The following is a 12,752-nucleotide window of genomic DNA, read 5'->3' as shown; positions in this document are numbered from 1 at the left end:
CTTCATAGGGATCTCCAGAGGTACAGTTAGAGAGTTAGGCTTGTAAACAAAGTGCTGTGAGCTTGCAGCATCTGGTAGACCCCCCCACACACACACACACCCTTGTGCCCCCCCCAACCTGTCCCGGGCCCAGTGAGGTCCCAGGCCTCCCCAGTCAGCACTCTGTCCCCTAAACCCTGGACGGACACACACATACACCTGCCTCTCCCCCAAAGGGATATGGTGCTGCAGTGTGCTATGCTTAATGCAGCAGTTTACGATGTTCATTATTGCCCAGGCTTATTGTTGAGTACAAGGCATACATCCACTTAATAATGGATCTCAATCTCTCTCCCCTTCCCCCTCTCCTTCTCCTCCCCTCCCTTTCTTCCACCCTCCCTTTTTCTCTCTCTCTCTCTCTCTGTCTTTCTCGCTCTATCTTTCTTTCTCTCTTTCTCTCTCTGTCTCTCTCTCTGCCTCTTCCTCTCCTCTTCTACCCTCCCTCCCAACCTTCCCACCCTCTCACCCTCCCGCCCTCCCTCCCCATCTCCCTCCCTCCCCATCTCTCATATGTCATCAGAGAGCATGCTCCTCAGGCTGCTTGTCTCTGATTGGCTGTCTGACTAATCACCCCCTCCCCAGGCCGTCTCCTATGTTGTCCAATTAGAGTGATTCGGAGCTGATTACATCCTCATTAAGAAAGCCTCACGCACCCATAATTGGGGATTCATTTAACACTTAGATGCTTTAGAAGCTCTGTCTCCCTCTTGGCCAGCTGTATAATTATGCTCTTAATATGTGGGGGGATGTGGAGGGGCTCTGTTCAACTCAGAGGGGGAGGTCTGCGGTGCCGATTGGTTGTCGGTCAGGAAGTGGCATTTTGTATCGTCGGAATGGTACACTTGTTGCACAACTTGCGTTTTTATCTGGAAAGCTGTAAGGCCGCCTTTAACATTGAGCTCTGCTGGTTACCCCTGACAACCATCCTGGGTAGCTTGCTGATGTTCTGCAAGGTGGCTGACTGGCTGGCGGGCGTGAGTGTGTGTGTGTGCGTGTACATGTCGTGTGTCTGGGGAGGATGGGTAATAGCCTCAGGCAGGTGCCATAACCCTGACTCTGCCTGCTCTCTCATTAGTTTTGTTCTCAGGACGATGGACCTTCTCTGCTGGATAATGAAACACAACAAATTAGCCCCCCAAACCCTCTAGCCCACCTCTGCCCCCCCTTTATACCTTCTCTACCCCCCAGCCCACCTTCTACCCCCTCTACCCTCTCCTCTACCTCTCCTTTCCTCTCATCTACCCTCTCCTCTCCTCTACCTCTCATCTACCCTCTCCTCTCATCTACCTCTCCTCTACCTCTCCTTTCCTCTCATCTACCCTCTCCTCTCCTCTACCTCTCATTTACCCTCTCCTCTCATCTACTTCTTCTCTATCTCTCCTTTCCTCTACCCTCTCATGTACCCTCTCTACCCTCTCCTCTACCTTTTCTCTATCTCTCCTCTACCCTCTCCTCTACCTCTCCTCTATCTCTCCTCTATCTCTCCTCTATCTCTCCTCTATCTCTCCTCTATCTCTCCTCTATCTCTCCTCTACCCTCTCCTCTACCTCTCCTCTATCTCTCCTCTATCTCTCCTCTACCCTCTCCTCTACCTCTCCTCTATCTCTCCTCTACCTCTCCTCTACCCTCTCCTCTACTCCTCTCTCCACCCAGGGTAGGTCTCTCCTGTCCCCTCTCTGCTCTAACCCTGGCTGGGTCTGAGCTTCCTGCCTCCTGTCTGGGCCTGGCAGCCTGGCATATGCAGGCCTCTCCCTCGGGTCCCACAGACACAGATGATATGGGCCTCCGTGACAGCCTCTCTCAGATCAGTCAGTGGCTGAGGGGACCTCTCTCTCTTCCTCTCTCTTCTCTTTCTGGCCCTCTTTACTCACTCTCTTTCTATCTCTCTCCTTCTCTCGCTCTCTCTCTCTCCTCCCTCGTCCTCTCTCTCTGTCTCTGTGTGTTTTGCTGTCAAGTAAACGTGGATCACGTCCGATCCTTCTCTGTGTCTCTCCAGCAGCCAGGTTAGCCCCCTCTGTTGAACCTCATGTATTTCCAAGGCTAACACTGTCTCTTTGTGCGTGGGTGTGTGTATGGATTTGTGTGTGTATGCCTGTGTGTGCATGTGTGTGTTCATGCGTGTGTGTATGTGAACACATGTGGGTGTGTGCGTGCGTGTGTGTTCTCCAGGGTCGTCGGCCGGGATACTTCTCTTTCCTGGATCCGTTCTCTCCGGGGGTGTGGCTCTTCATGCTGCTGGCCTATCTGGCCGTCAGCTGCGTCCTGTTCCTGGTAGCACGGTGAGCTCTCAGACACACACTGCCCCCTGCTGGCCCAACCGCTACTGCAGACCCAAGATACAATACACTGACGTTACCATACTGATGACATATTGTACATGTGAGTGTGTGTGAGCGTGTATGAGCCTGCATGGTCTCTGTGTGTGTCTATATGAACCAGGTATCTCAGTGCAGAGAAGTGGAGTGGTCAGTTTGGTGCACAGCAGAAGCAGTCAGTTCACCGGGCAGAGTAAAACAGACTGTAACCAGGGTTGTCTGTGCTGTCATCTCCATATGTCTGCTGACATTGAGACCTGTTGTTAGTTTATATGTGCTGTCATTATCATTAGCTAGCTTGGTGTGTGTGTGTGTCCACGGCAAGAAGAGAGAATACACACCCAGCGCAACACTCCAAGAATCTTCTACAAAGTCAAACACACTGCTGTCAGCACCAAAATGCTGCACTCCGCACATTATAACTGCATCATTAGCCTACCTTCAGTCACAGGCCTGGCCTGTGTGTGTGTGTGCGGAGAATGTGTGTGTGAGAGTATGGGTGCGTGGTGTGCATTTTTGGGTGTGTATATGTCTGTGTGCGTGTGTGTGTACTGAAAGGTGACCCATGGGGAAATGGAAAGCAGGTTGACACTCCCCCCCCCACCCAGAGACTCAAGGTGACTTTATGAATCCCATTCTGTACTTTTCCCACGCTCTGCTTTTCTCTCTTTGACCTCAACGCTCTTTCCTTATCTTTTACTCCTTTTTTGGAAATGTTCCCCCTTCTTCTGTCTCTGTTCTCTCTTCTCCTCTTGACCCCCTTAAACCCTTTTCCCTCCCTTCCTCTTCCTCTATAATAATAATAATAATATGAATGATTTGTATAGCTTTCTTCCTCTCTCCCCTCTCCCTCATCTCTCCCTTCTCTCTCCCTCTCTTCCTCTCCTCCCCCTCTCCTTTTCTTCCTCCTCTCTCCGTCTCTTCTTCTCTCTTCCTCCACCCTCTTCTGTCTTCCCCCGTCCCCCCCTCTCAGTCTGACTCCGTATGAGTGGTACAACCCCCACCCCTGCCTGAAGGGGCGCTGTAACCTGCTCATCAACCAGTACTCCCTGGGGAACAGCTTCTGGTTTCCTGTGGGGGGGTTCATGCAGCAGGGCTCCACCATCGCCCCCCGCGCCCTCTCCACCCGTTGTGTCAGCGGCGTCTGGTCAGTGGTCAAACCCACCTCCAGATAATTCACACACACACACACACACATACATATACACTTACTGTACATGTGTGTAAACAGTATATACACACTTATCTGACACTGTGTGTGTGTGTGTGTGTGTGTGTGTTGCAGGTGGGCATTCACACTGATCATCATCTCATCCTACACTGCCAACCTGGCAGCGTTCCTGACGGTGCAGAGGATGGAGGTCCCCATCGAGTCAGTGGACGACCTGGCGGACCAGACCGCCATCGAGTACGGGACCATGCACGGAGGATCCACCATGACCTTCTTTCAGGTACACACACACAGACACACACACACATAGAGACACACACACAGAGACATACAGACACACAGAGACACACACACAGAGACACACACACACACACAGAGACACACAGACACACAGAGACACACACACACACACAGAGACACACACACACACACACACACACACACACACACAGAGACACACACACACACACAGACACACACACACACACAGAGACACACACACACACACAGAGACACACACACACACACAGAGAGACACACACAGAGACACACACACACACACAGACACACACACACACACAGAGACACACACACACACACACACACATACACACACAGACACACACACAGAGACACACAGACACACACACACAGACACACACGCGTGAACACAAACATACACACACACACACAGACACACACCTTCAAACCACCTTAATCAATGAGCTGTCAGGCTGCAATGTCAACTGGGACATTTCCCTGTTCTCTTCCCTTCCCCTCCCTCCACTCATCCCGCTGTGTCACTTTCTGTCAATGTCTCTCTCTCTCTCTCTCTCTCCCTACCGCTCTCTCTCTCTCTCTCTGTTTATCCCAATCTCCCTCTCTCTTTCCGCCCCTCCCCCTCTCTCTCCTCCAGAACTCGCGGTACCAGACCTACCAGCGCATGTGGAACTTCATGCACTCCAAGCAGCCCAGCGTGTTTGTGAAGAGCACGGAGGAGGGCATCGCCCGCGTGCTCAACTCCAACTATGCCTACCTGCTGGAGAGCACCATGAACGAGTACTACCGCCAGAGGAACTGCAACCTCACCCAGATAGGAGGCCTGCTGGACACCAAGGGCTATGGCATCGGCATGCCCGTTGGTAGGAAAGGGGGAGGGAGAGAGAGAGGGGTGGAGAGGAAGGAGGAAGGGAGGGAGGTAGTTTGTCTACAGGGATGAGATTGACTTTAGTTTTTTCTGTCCTCACCTTCTTTTTTCTTTCATTTCCTCATCTCCTCTTCTTTTCTCCTCCCCCCTCCCCCCTCCCTTCCTCTCCACTCCTCTCCCCTCCTCTCCACTCCTCTCCTCCCAGGGTCTCTGTACAGGGACGAGTTTGACCTGGCCATTCTGAAGCTGCAGGAGGAGAACCGTCTGGAGATCCTGAAGAGGAAGTGGTGGGAAGGAGGGAGGTGTCCCAAAGAGGAGGACCATCGAGCCAAAGGTCCACTCCTCCTCCTCCTCTAGTCCTCCCTCTTACCCATCTGTGGCTCTGTCCATCTCTCTACTCCTTCCCTCTATCCTTGTCCTCCGTCTATCCTTTCTCTGGTCTCTGACTCCATCTCTCCATCTGCTGAACATGTGCTCCAAGTTTACATACAGAAACACTGATCCCTCCCTACCTCCCCTCCCTCCTTCCCTTCACCCGTTTTCCCTCCTCCCCATTTCCCTACTCTCTCCTTCCTTCACCCCCTTTCCCTACACCTGCCTCCCTGTTCTCTACTCTCCTCCCTCCCTCCTCCTCCTCCCTCCAGGTCTGGGCATGGAGAATATTGGGGGCATCTTCGTGGTGCTGGTGTGTGGTCTGCTGGTGGCCATCTTCATGGCAGTGCTGGAGTTTGTCTGGATGGTGAGACACACGCCAGGACACGAGGTGAGAGACCAGTATCTAGCCTGCCTCTGCTTCCTGTCCCTCCCCTGCCTCTGCCCCTGCCCCTCCTCTACGTCCTCTTCCTGTCTGTCGCTGTGACATCATCTTCCTTCCTGTCCAGCCCTTTAGACCTGCAGGACAGCACAAAGCCAAAGAGATGACCTCATGTCACATGGATGCCTTCATACACATGTGACAGACACTAGCCACACCTGATTATTTATCTTCTTTCTGAATACTCTTCTTCAGTTCTGTTTTCAAGAGTTTAAATTAACAACTATTTATTTGATATAGGGTAATTATATTATATTATTTCTGAAGGCGTCCTGTTTTGTGGTCCGTTGAGTTTATTGCTGTGATAATCTTTCAACTGAATGTGTTCCTAAACATCACTGTGATTGGTTTGAATACTGAATGTGTTCTGAGACATCACTGTGATTGGTTTGAATACTGAATGTGTTCTGAGACATCACTGTGATTGGTTTTAAATAAAGTGTTCTCCTCTGTCTGCCATGGTGTTGATTTATTTCTATGGTAATATCATGTGAATAGTGTGTGTGTGTGTATTTGTGTGTGTGTATTAGTGTGTGCGCGTATTTGTGTGTGTGTGTATTTGTGTGTGTGTGTGTGCGTATGTGTGTGCCGGAGTGTCACATGATCACAACTTGAAAAATACAGGTTACAAAAGTTATAAATCAAGTTGTAACATACCATACATGTTACTGTAGCTGAAGCTATTCAACCCCTGTAAATGTCCTAGCAGTCCTCCTCCTCTTCTTCTTTCCCCTCAGTCACCTCCTCTCCTGCTTCCTCACCTCCTTTCCTGTCTGCTGTGTCCGCTCCTCTCTGTCACCTCCTTCCCTGCCTCCTCAGCTCCTTTCCAGTGTTCCCTTTTCTCAGTCACCTCCTCTCCTGTCTCCTCTGTCCTGCAGCTGTCTGTGTGTGAGGAGATGTTCCGGGAGCTGCAGGGGATCGTTCTGTGCCGGGACAGCCTGCAGCTTCGCCGCCGCCGCCCCTCCGCCATGCTCCGGCCACGCCCCCTGCCACTGGAGGAGCGCCGGGCGCGGGCTGCGGCCGTGAACCTCAGTAACGGGAAGCTGTGTGCCGGTACCGGGCTACCGGAGCCCCTGTCCCACAGACTGGCTCAGGAGGCAGCGCTGGTGGCCCGCGGCTGCAGCCACATCCGGATCTGCCCGGAGTGTCGGAGGTTCCAGGGTCTCCGCCTGCGACCGCCAGGACCCGGCCCTGTCCTGCCCTCGCCCGCTCACAGCGATGAGAGCATAGAGTGGGAGAAGACAACTAATAGCAGCGAGCCTGAGTAACCCCCCCCCCCTCCCCCCCCCCTACACACACACACACACACACCTGCTCTCTGTCACCCAGAAACTGCTCTCCCCAGCTGACACTTTCCCACTCCCACTGGGGGGGCTAGCGGTTGTCCTGAGGTTTACCTGGAAGGGCAGGGGGTCTTGTTTATCCAGGGGGGGGGGGGGACTAGGAAACTAGTCATGGAATTTTGTGTTTGTCCAGATCTCAGATGGGAAACAGGATGTGGTCATTGAATGGACTGACCCTATTGGCCCACCACCCTGTGTAGCACAGGAAGAATACAAAGACAGACAGCTACTTTGTACTATGCAGTATTTTCTGTCATGCGTCGTGCCGTTGATTTATTTTATAAATTATTTCTTTCCTCTGTTGTGTTAATAGTATCAATATTGGTATTTTACTGTTCTTTCAAGAATTCAACATTTCTTTACCTGAAGAGTTTATGGACACTCACCTCTGCAGAGCTGAAGAAGGGCAGACTCTAAAGCACTGAAGATGCCACATTGTTCTACGAAAAAAAACTGCTACTTTGAAAGTGCCAAAAACATACCAACAGTCTATTACAGAAGGTGCTATGGCCTTCGGAAGAATACAAAGAAATCACGCATACACGTTCACACTCAAACACACACTCATAACCACTCATGCACACACACATACAATCCCTCTCACACACACTCAAGGACTTGTTTTATAATAGTGATATTCTATACAAAAGACGTTTTTTTCTTGATCTCTGAGACACGGCAGTGCATGTCAGAAAGAGTCAGCGCAGCTGATTGGCTAGTTGAGAGGTTCTCATAGAAGTTAGAATCCGTTGCCGAGAAAAACAGCACCCTGACGGAACAGGCTGACGGAACAAGACCTTGTCCTGACCCCTCCCACTTCCTGTGTCATGCAGGTCAGCCATGGACATTTTATAAATGCTTTTGTTTATGGTTACCACTCTCTGGTTACTAAACTTCTGCTTTACTCCTTGTATTCCTGTCTTTCATGCAGTGTTTATGTATTCAGTCTCTCCACCCACCTCTATTTAAACATGAAATGAATAGGCCCTCTATTTCCTAGTGAAAGTGAGGCTGGATTCTTCTGAATCTAATCTTAATTCCTCATGAAGCGCCTATGGTGATATTACCTGCACCAGTAGCCTTAGGACAGTTTCTGATTAAAGTAGGTTTCCTTCAAACTTTGTCAGACAGATGAAGCTGTTACCTTGGCCTTTGACAAACAGAAAAAGGGATGTCTGGGCAGGCAGTGATAAGGCGTGAAGCCTTTCTATCTGTCATTAGAGTTCTCTGATAGGTCCATCAGTCTGTCTGTGCCCTGGAAGCAGTGCCAATCAGAAAAGGACAGCCCCTGAAACCATGACAATGCTTGGTCTTATTGGAGCAGACCAGGTATGACACATGCATTACTCTTGGTCATGTCTAATAAGAACAAGATCAATACATCATGTACAAGAAAAATGTCCCCTGGATTCAACGTTGTTGATAACTATCTGATGCCATCAAATTCAAAGTTTTAGACTATAATTTTTATGACATTTGCTGTCTGTCAAAGAAATCACTTTTTTATTTTCAAATAAACCTTTTTTTCAGTCATAAACAACAATCTTTCTCCCCTCACACACACACCGGTCACTATAGAAGGTAATACTTGTTTTTTAGTATGTGGTGATGTTTATTATGAAGATGATGAAGATGAAACGTGATGATGATGATGATCCCTGACTGGAGTAAGTCATTCAGACTTAGTGTCTGAGTCTGCACAGAGTTGAGGCTTTCTTGTTTGGGATGGGTGAGGAGAGAAGGAGAGGGACACAGGGGATGAAGGAAAGGGATGAAATAAAAGAGGTAGAGAAGGATAAAAAATGAAAGAGAGAAGAAGAGTGAGGAAGAATCTGTACAGTTGAACTTGTTATGTTGTCTGGAAGACAGTGTTGCCAACTGGCCATGTGGCACTGTTGGGGACCGTGGTGTCATTGTGGGCGGGACTCTGCTGGGGGGGCAAGATGTTTCCGCCCTACTGCAGTGTGTAAATACAGTCTCATCTACAGGGTTTCCCAGGCCTGGCTCCCGGGGTTTCTGGGCATATCATCTTTAATGCACAACAAACAGATCCCTCCTATCCACACACAGACACAGACATCCTTTACACACTCAAATTGTACACATACTGTGCTTAGCTAACTACCAGCACACACACAAATACACCAAACACAGTAAATGGCATACTCAATTCACACCTTTAATTAGTGTAGCCTGTAGAACAAGATATAGTGTTAGTTGATTGTACAAATATGTACCCATGGAAGGATTTAAGTTGTGAGCCACACACTCAAATTGTACAGATACCAGCACACGCAAACACACACAAACACACACACATGCTCTCTGTCACCCAGAAACTACTCTCACACACAGTAAATTGTGTTTGCAATACCAAATTCACACTTTTAATTGGTGCATTCTTTCGAACAAGAGATTATAGTGTTAGGTGTTTGTCAAAATATAGGAGCCACGGATGGATTTAAGTTTAGCCAACTTGAAGGCGTTATGTGCCGTACATACTAACTTAATAAAAACTGAAAACATTTACAGAGGTGCTAAATAAGATGTGGTTTAAAGAAGATTGCCAATTACCTCTGAGTCTAACAGGGAGCAAGGATTGTATAGAATTATAACCAATCCCATGGAGAGCCCCTGGGAGCCAAACTGTGAAACCCTGTATAGTATGGCAGGGGTTGGCTGCTATATTTTATATGCTTTATTTTCTTATGTTGTCATTTTTATTCCACTATAAATACATTTGTAAAAACATTAAACCTCCGTTCTGGGGTGATTTTCAGTTTGTCTTCTCGTCTTTATTCACAGTTGGTGTGTTTTGCTGCAGTGTTCGTAGCTCCTTCACATGGAGCAAGTGGAACATTACGAACATTGTATGTGTGTGTGTGTGTGTGTGGGGGGGGGTGCTTCCCCTACAAAGCCAAGGCCAAATAGAGATTGTTCCCCATGTGAATGCTAGACAGCAACAACAGAGGACATAACCTCCTGTTCCTCATCTGTCTGTCCAGGCTGCTGCCTGCTTGTTCATCTGACACCAAACATCTGCATCGAGATCCCAAACACACTACATAATGACTGCTCACTGTATTACACAGTCAGTCACTCAACCAGGCAGTCAGTCTCAACCCTTGTGTTGTCTTAGGGGTCAAATGACCCGTCACTATGTTATTTTTTTTAACTTGAAAATAATGACTTTTCTTCAAGTGATCCCAACATTAGAAAAAGTGAAACATTGTCTTTTTTCACAATTCCATGAAAGCTGTTGAAGGACTGAAATGTGTTGTCTCTATTCCAATAAGTAATGATGGTATCCAATGACACTAGTCTGTGTTCTAGAAAAAGTTGTCTGGAGTCACAGAGGTCCGATAATAGAAGTCCAATTGTCTATCTGTCCCTGCCCCAGCATATATTATACAGTGCAATTACAGTAAAACGGAAAGGTGAAAAGAGGGTTGAGCTTGAGGGTTGCTTCTCGAGCATCAGGGAGTTGTTCTTGCCGACGCATCCCACCTGCTCGGGTGCCGTCTCAGCCCGGTTTCAAGGTTGCTTCTGAAATGAAGAGATTAAGACACAAAGTCCAGCCTGTTCCCCACACCCTGTGTGAGACACACTGTTTAAGCCTAAGCACACTTCTAAGTTCATAAGACATAACTTTAATAAGCACAATACATAACTTTAATACATGCATCCTTTATAAAGTCGTACAAACATCGTTCCTGTTGCTATATTCACTAGTGCACAATGCCCATGATGCATTCGGTGATTAAGATGCCACAAATATTAATAACTGGAATTATAGATAGTGCCCTTGATGCAGCTGGTGATGACAAGAATTGTACTGTAATCTATTACAGTACATCACTAGGGTACAAAGATTTTCAGGGTCATTTTTGACCCAGCAGTTATAAAACCATAATACACACCACAAAAAAACAACTAAGAGACACACATACACACACACACATACAATAATATATTTAGATTTGTGATACTATTTGTGATACTGATTGAATTCAGACAAAACTAAAACTTCCGTGTTCAGGTGCAGAATCTCCCCTCTATGATCCCATGACTCAAATTCACAGACAAAATACAAATTTCAGACAAACTAAACCAAATTTCAGACAAAATAAAACATTCTTCAAAGCATTGTTTACTAATGGGGAATGCAGTCAGAGGCTACACAGGTCCTGCATATGACCGTACCCCAGTGTTCTTTGCTGAAGCCATGACTGCATATTTTAGTGCCCAACAGGGTTAGGGTCTCAGCTCTCAGATGTACAGGTCGTAGATCTGATCATTTCAGATCTCCAGAAGGAACAAGAGAACAATGATTTAGAAGAGGAGGTGTCTGAAGAAGAAAATGGGGAATAATACAACCCAGAGCATGATGCAATAACACACCTGTACTTTAGTAAAGAAAACAGTTATGACAGGTCTGCTGTAACACAAATGGTTGTCCACTGATTAAATGCAATCAGTCTTTCTGCAATCTGTTTTTTTGAAGGTGGGTCCTTTTTGACCCTTAGGACAAGGGGAGTATACAGAATGTTAAGACAACACAAGGGTTAAAGTGCATTTTTCCTATCTTCAACGGTTGTGTATTCAGGACTGCTCTGTGTGTGTATGTGTGTGCATGTACAACATGCAACTCCACAGCCCTGCATTTGATTTACTGTTCAATTCACTTCCCAGACCTCTCTCTGCGCCATGGCTCTTCTCCTCTCCATCACACACAGACTTGCACATACACACACACACACAAATTTAATATGTCAAACTCCAGTCCCTATATACAGTACATACTATTCCAACTATATACTATTGAGTAATCCAACTGCAAACAGTTAAAATACCCAGACTGTTACAATATTCTTATTATTCTAACTAGAATCTGAGTGTACTATAGCTACATATACCTGGAAAGTTACAATATTCATACTACAAACTATACTTGAGTATTCTAACTATACTTATATAGTAACTATATGGGGGGTGGGGTGACAACACAAGGCCCTGGCTAACTACCCTGAAAAGAAACGGGAGACATATTATGAAGCAATGAGGTTCTGTATCAATTCAGCTGGCAGCACAGCGGAACAGACTAAAGTTGTTGTTATTATTCTTGTTGTGTGTGAGGATAGGAACTCTGGGGTCTGTGGAGGCTGTCAGTGGTTTCATCCTTTTAGGTCCCCAGACAGTGGCTGTTGAACGTATTGAGCGAAACATCTTGACATTGTTTGCCTTCCATAAAATGCAGGTTCATTCAGTGTCTGGTCCCTTTGCTCTCCATGACTGCTGTGATCAATGAACCTCAGATGGCCTGACATTGATTTGTCAGAGTGTGTGGGTGTGTGTGTAAGAGGGAGAAACACAGACATCAGCCTGCACATTAAAAACTCACTGGAGAAATATGCACATCTCTCTCTCAAACACACACACACAAAAAATACACAGACACATTACCTTTCATTGTGGGACACTCAATGAAGCTAAGAGAGATTAGCACTCATCACAGAACTTCAATGCATATTCAACATCCATGGGTAAGAGGACATTTGGCCTAATAAATCTTTAATGCTCAGACATGCTAGGTGTTAATTGGCTGTAAATGCAGATTTTAATCCCAGAATAATGACTCACCACCTCTGAGAGGAAGCAAGGATGAAAAGCAACAGACTGTGAAACAAACTGACTGATGAGAATTTAGCTGTTTATCTGCTCGCCCTCTGGGATAATGAGCTGTAATCAGCTCTAGCCTAAAGCTTGATCATATTTCCTGGGCCAGTGCGTTTTCTGATCAGTTATTAGGATTTCTCCGTTTGTTGGTATTCATATTATTATTCTTGTAACCTATTTGGCCCAATAACTCAATATCTCCTTGGCAAAAGATTTTGAGATTTGGCACATTGATACAACAGGCCAT

At 47.1% G+C, this 12,752-nt stretch overlaps 1 protein-coding gene across 1 annotated transcript in view; it reads left to right on the top strand.

Moving 5' to 3' along the window:
• Window positions 1-6,754, top strand: part of grik4 (glutamate receptor, ionotropic, kainate 4) — a 77,308-nt gene extending 70,554 nt beyond the window's left edge. Inside the window, exons 13-19 of the mRNA XM_084673882.1 lie at window positions 2,209-2,318; window positions 3,328-3,501; window positions 3,640-3,805; window positions 4,442-4,667; window positions 4,878-5,006; window positions 5,317-5,435; window positions 6,365-6,754. Coding sequence (XP_084530008.1) covers window positions 2,209-2,318; window positions 3,328-3,501; window positions 3,640-3,805; window positions 4,442-4,667; window positions 4,878-5,006; window positions 5,317-5,435; window positions 6,365-6,754 — 1,314 coding nt within the window. The remainder of the gene's footprint in view (window positions 1-2,208; window positions 2,319-3,327; window positions 3,502-3,639; window positions 3,806-4,441; window positions 4,668-4,877; window positions 5,007-5,316; window positions 5,436-6,364) is intronic.
• The last annotated feature ends 5,998 nt before the right edge of the window (window positions 6,755-12,752 follow it).

The sequence above is a fragment of the Hypomesus nipponensis genome, chromosome 15 (genome assembly GCF_054491055.1).
Source record: "Hypomesus nipponensis isolate SF chromosome 15, ASM5449105v1, whole genome shotgun sequence".
NCBI lineage: Eukaryota > Metazoa > Chordata > Actinopteri > Osmeriformes > Osmeridae > Hypomesus > Hypomesus nipponensis.
The sequence above is the reverse complement of the archived record's forward strand: the minus strand, read 5'-3'. Positions and strand labels throughout refer to the sequence as shown.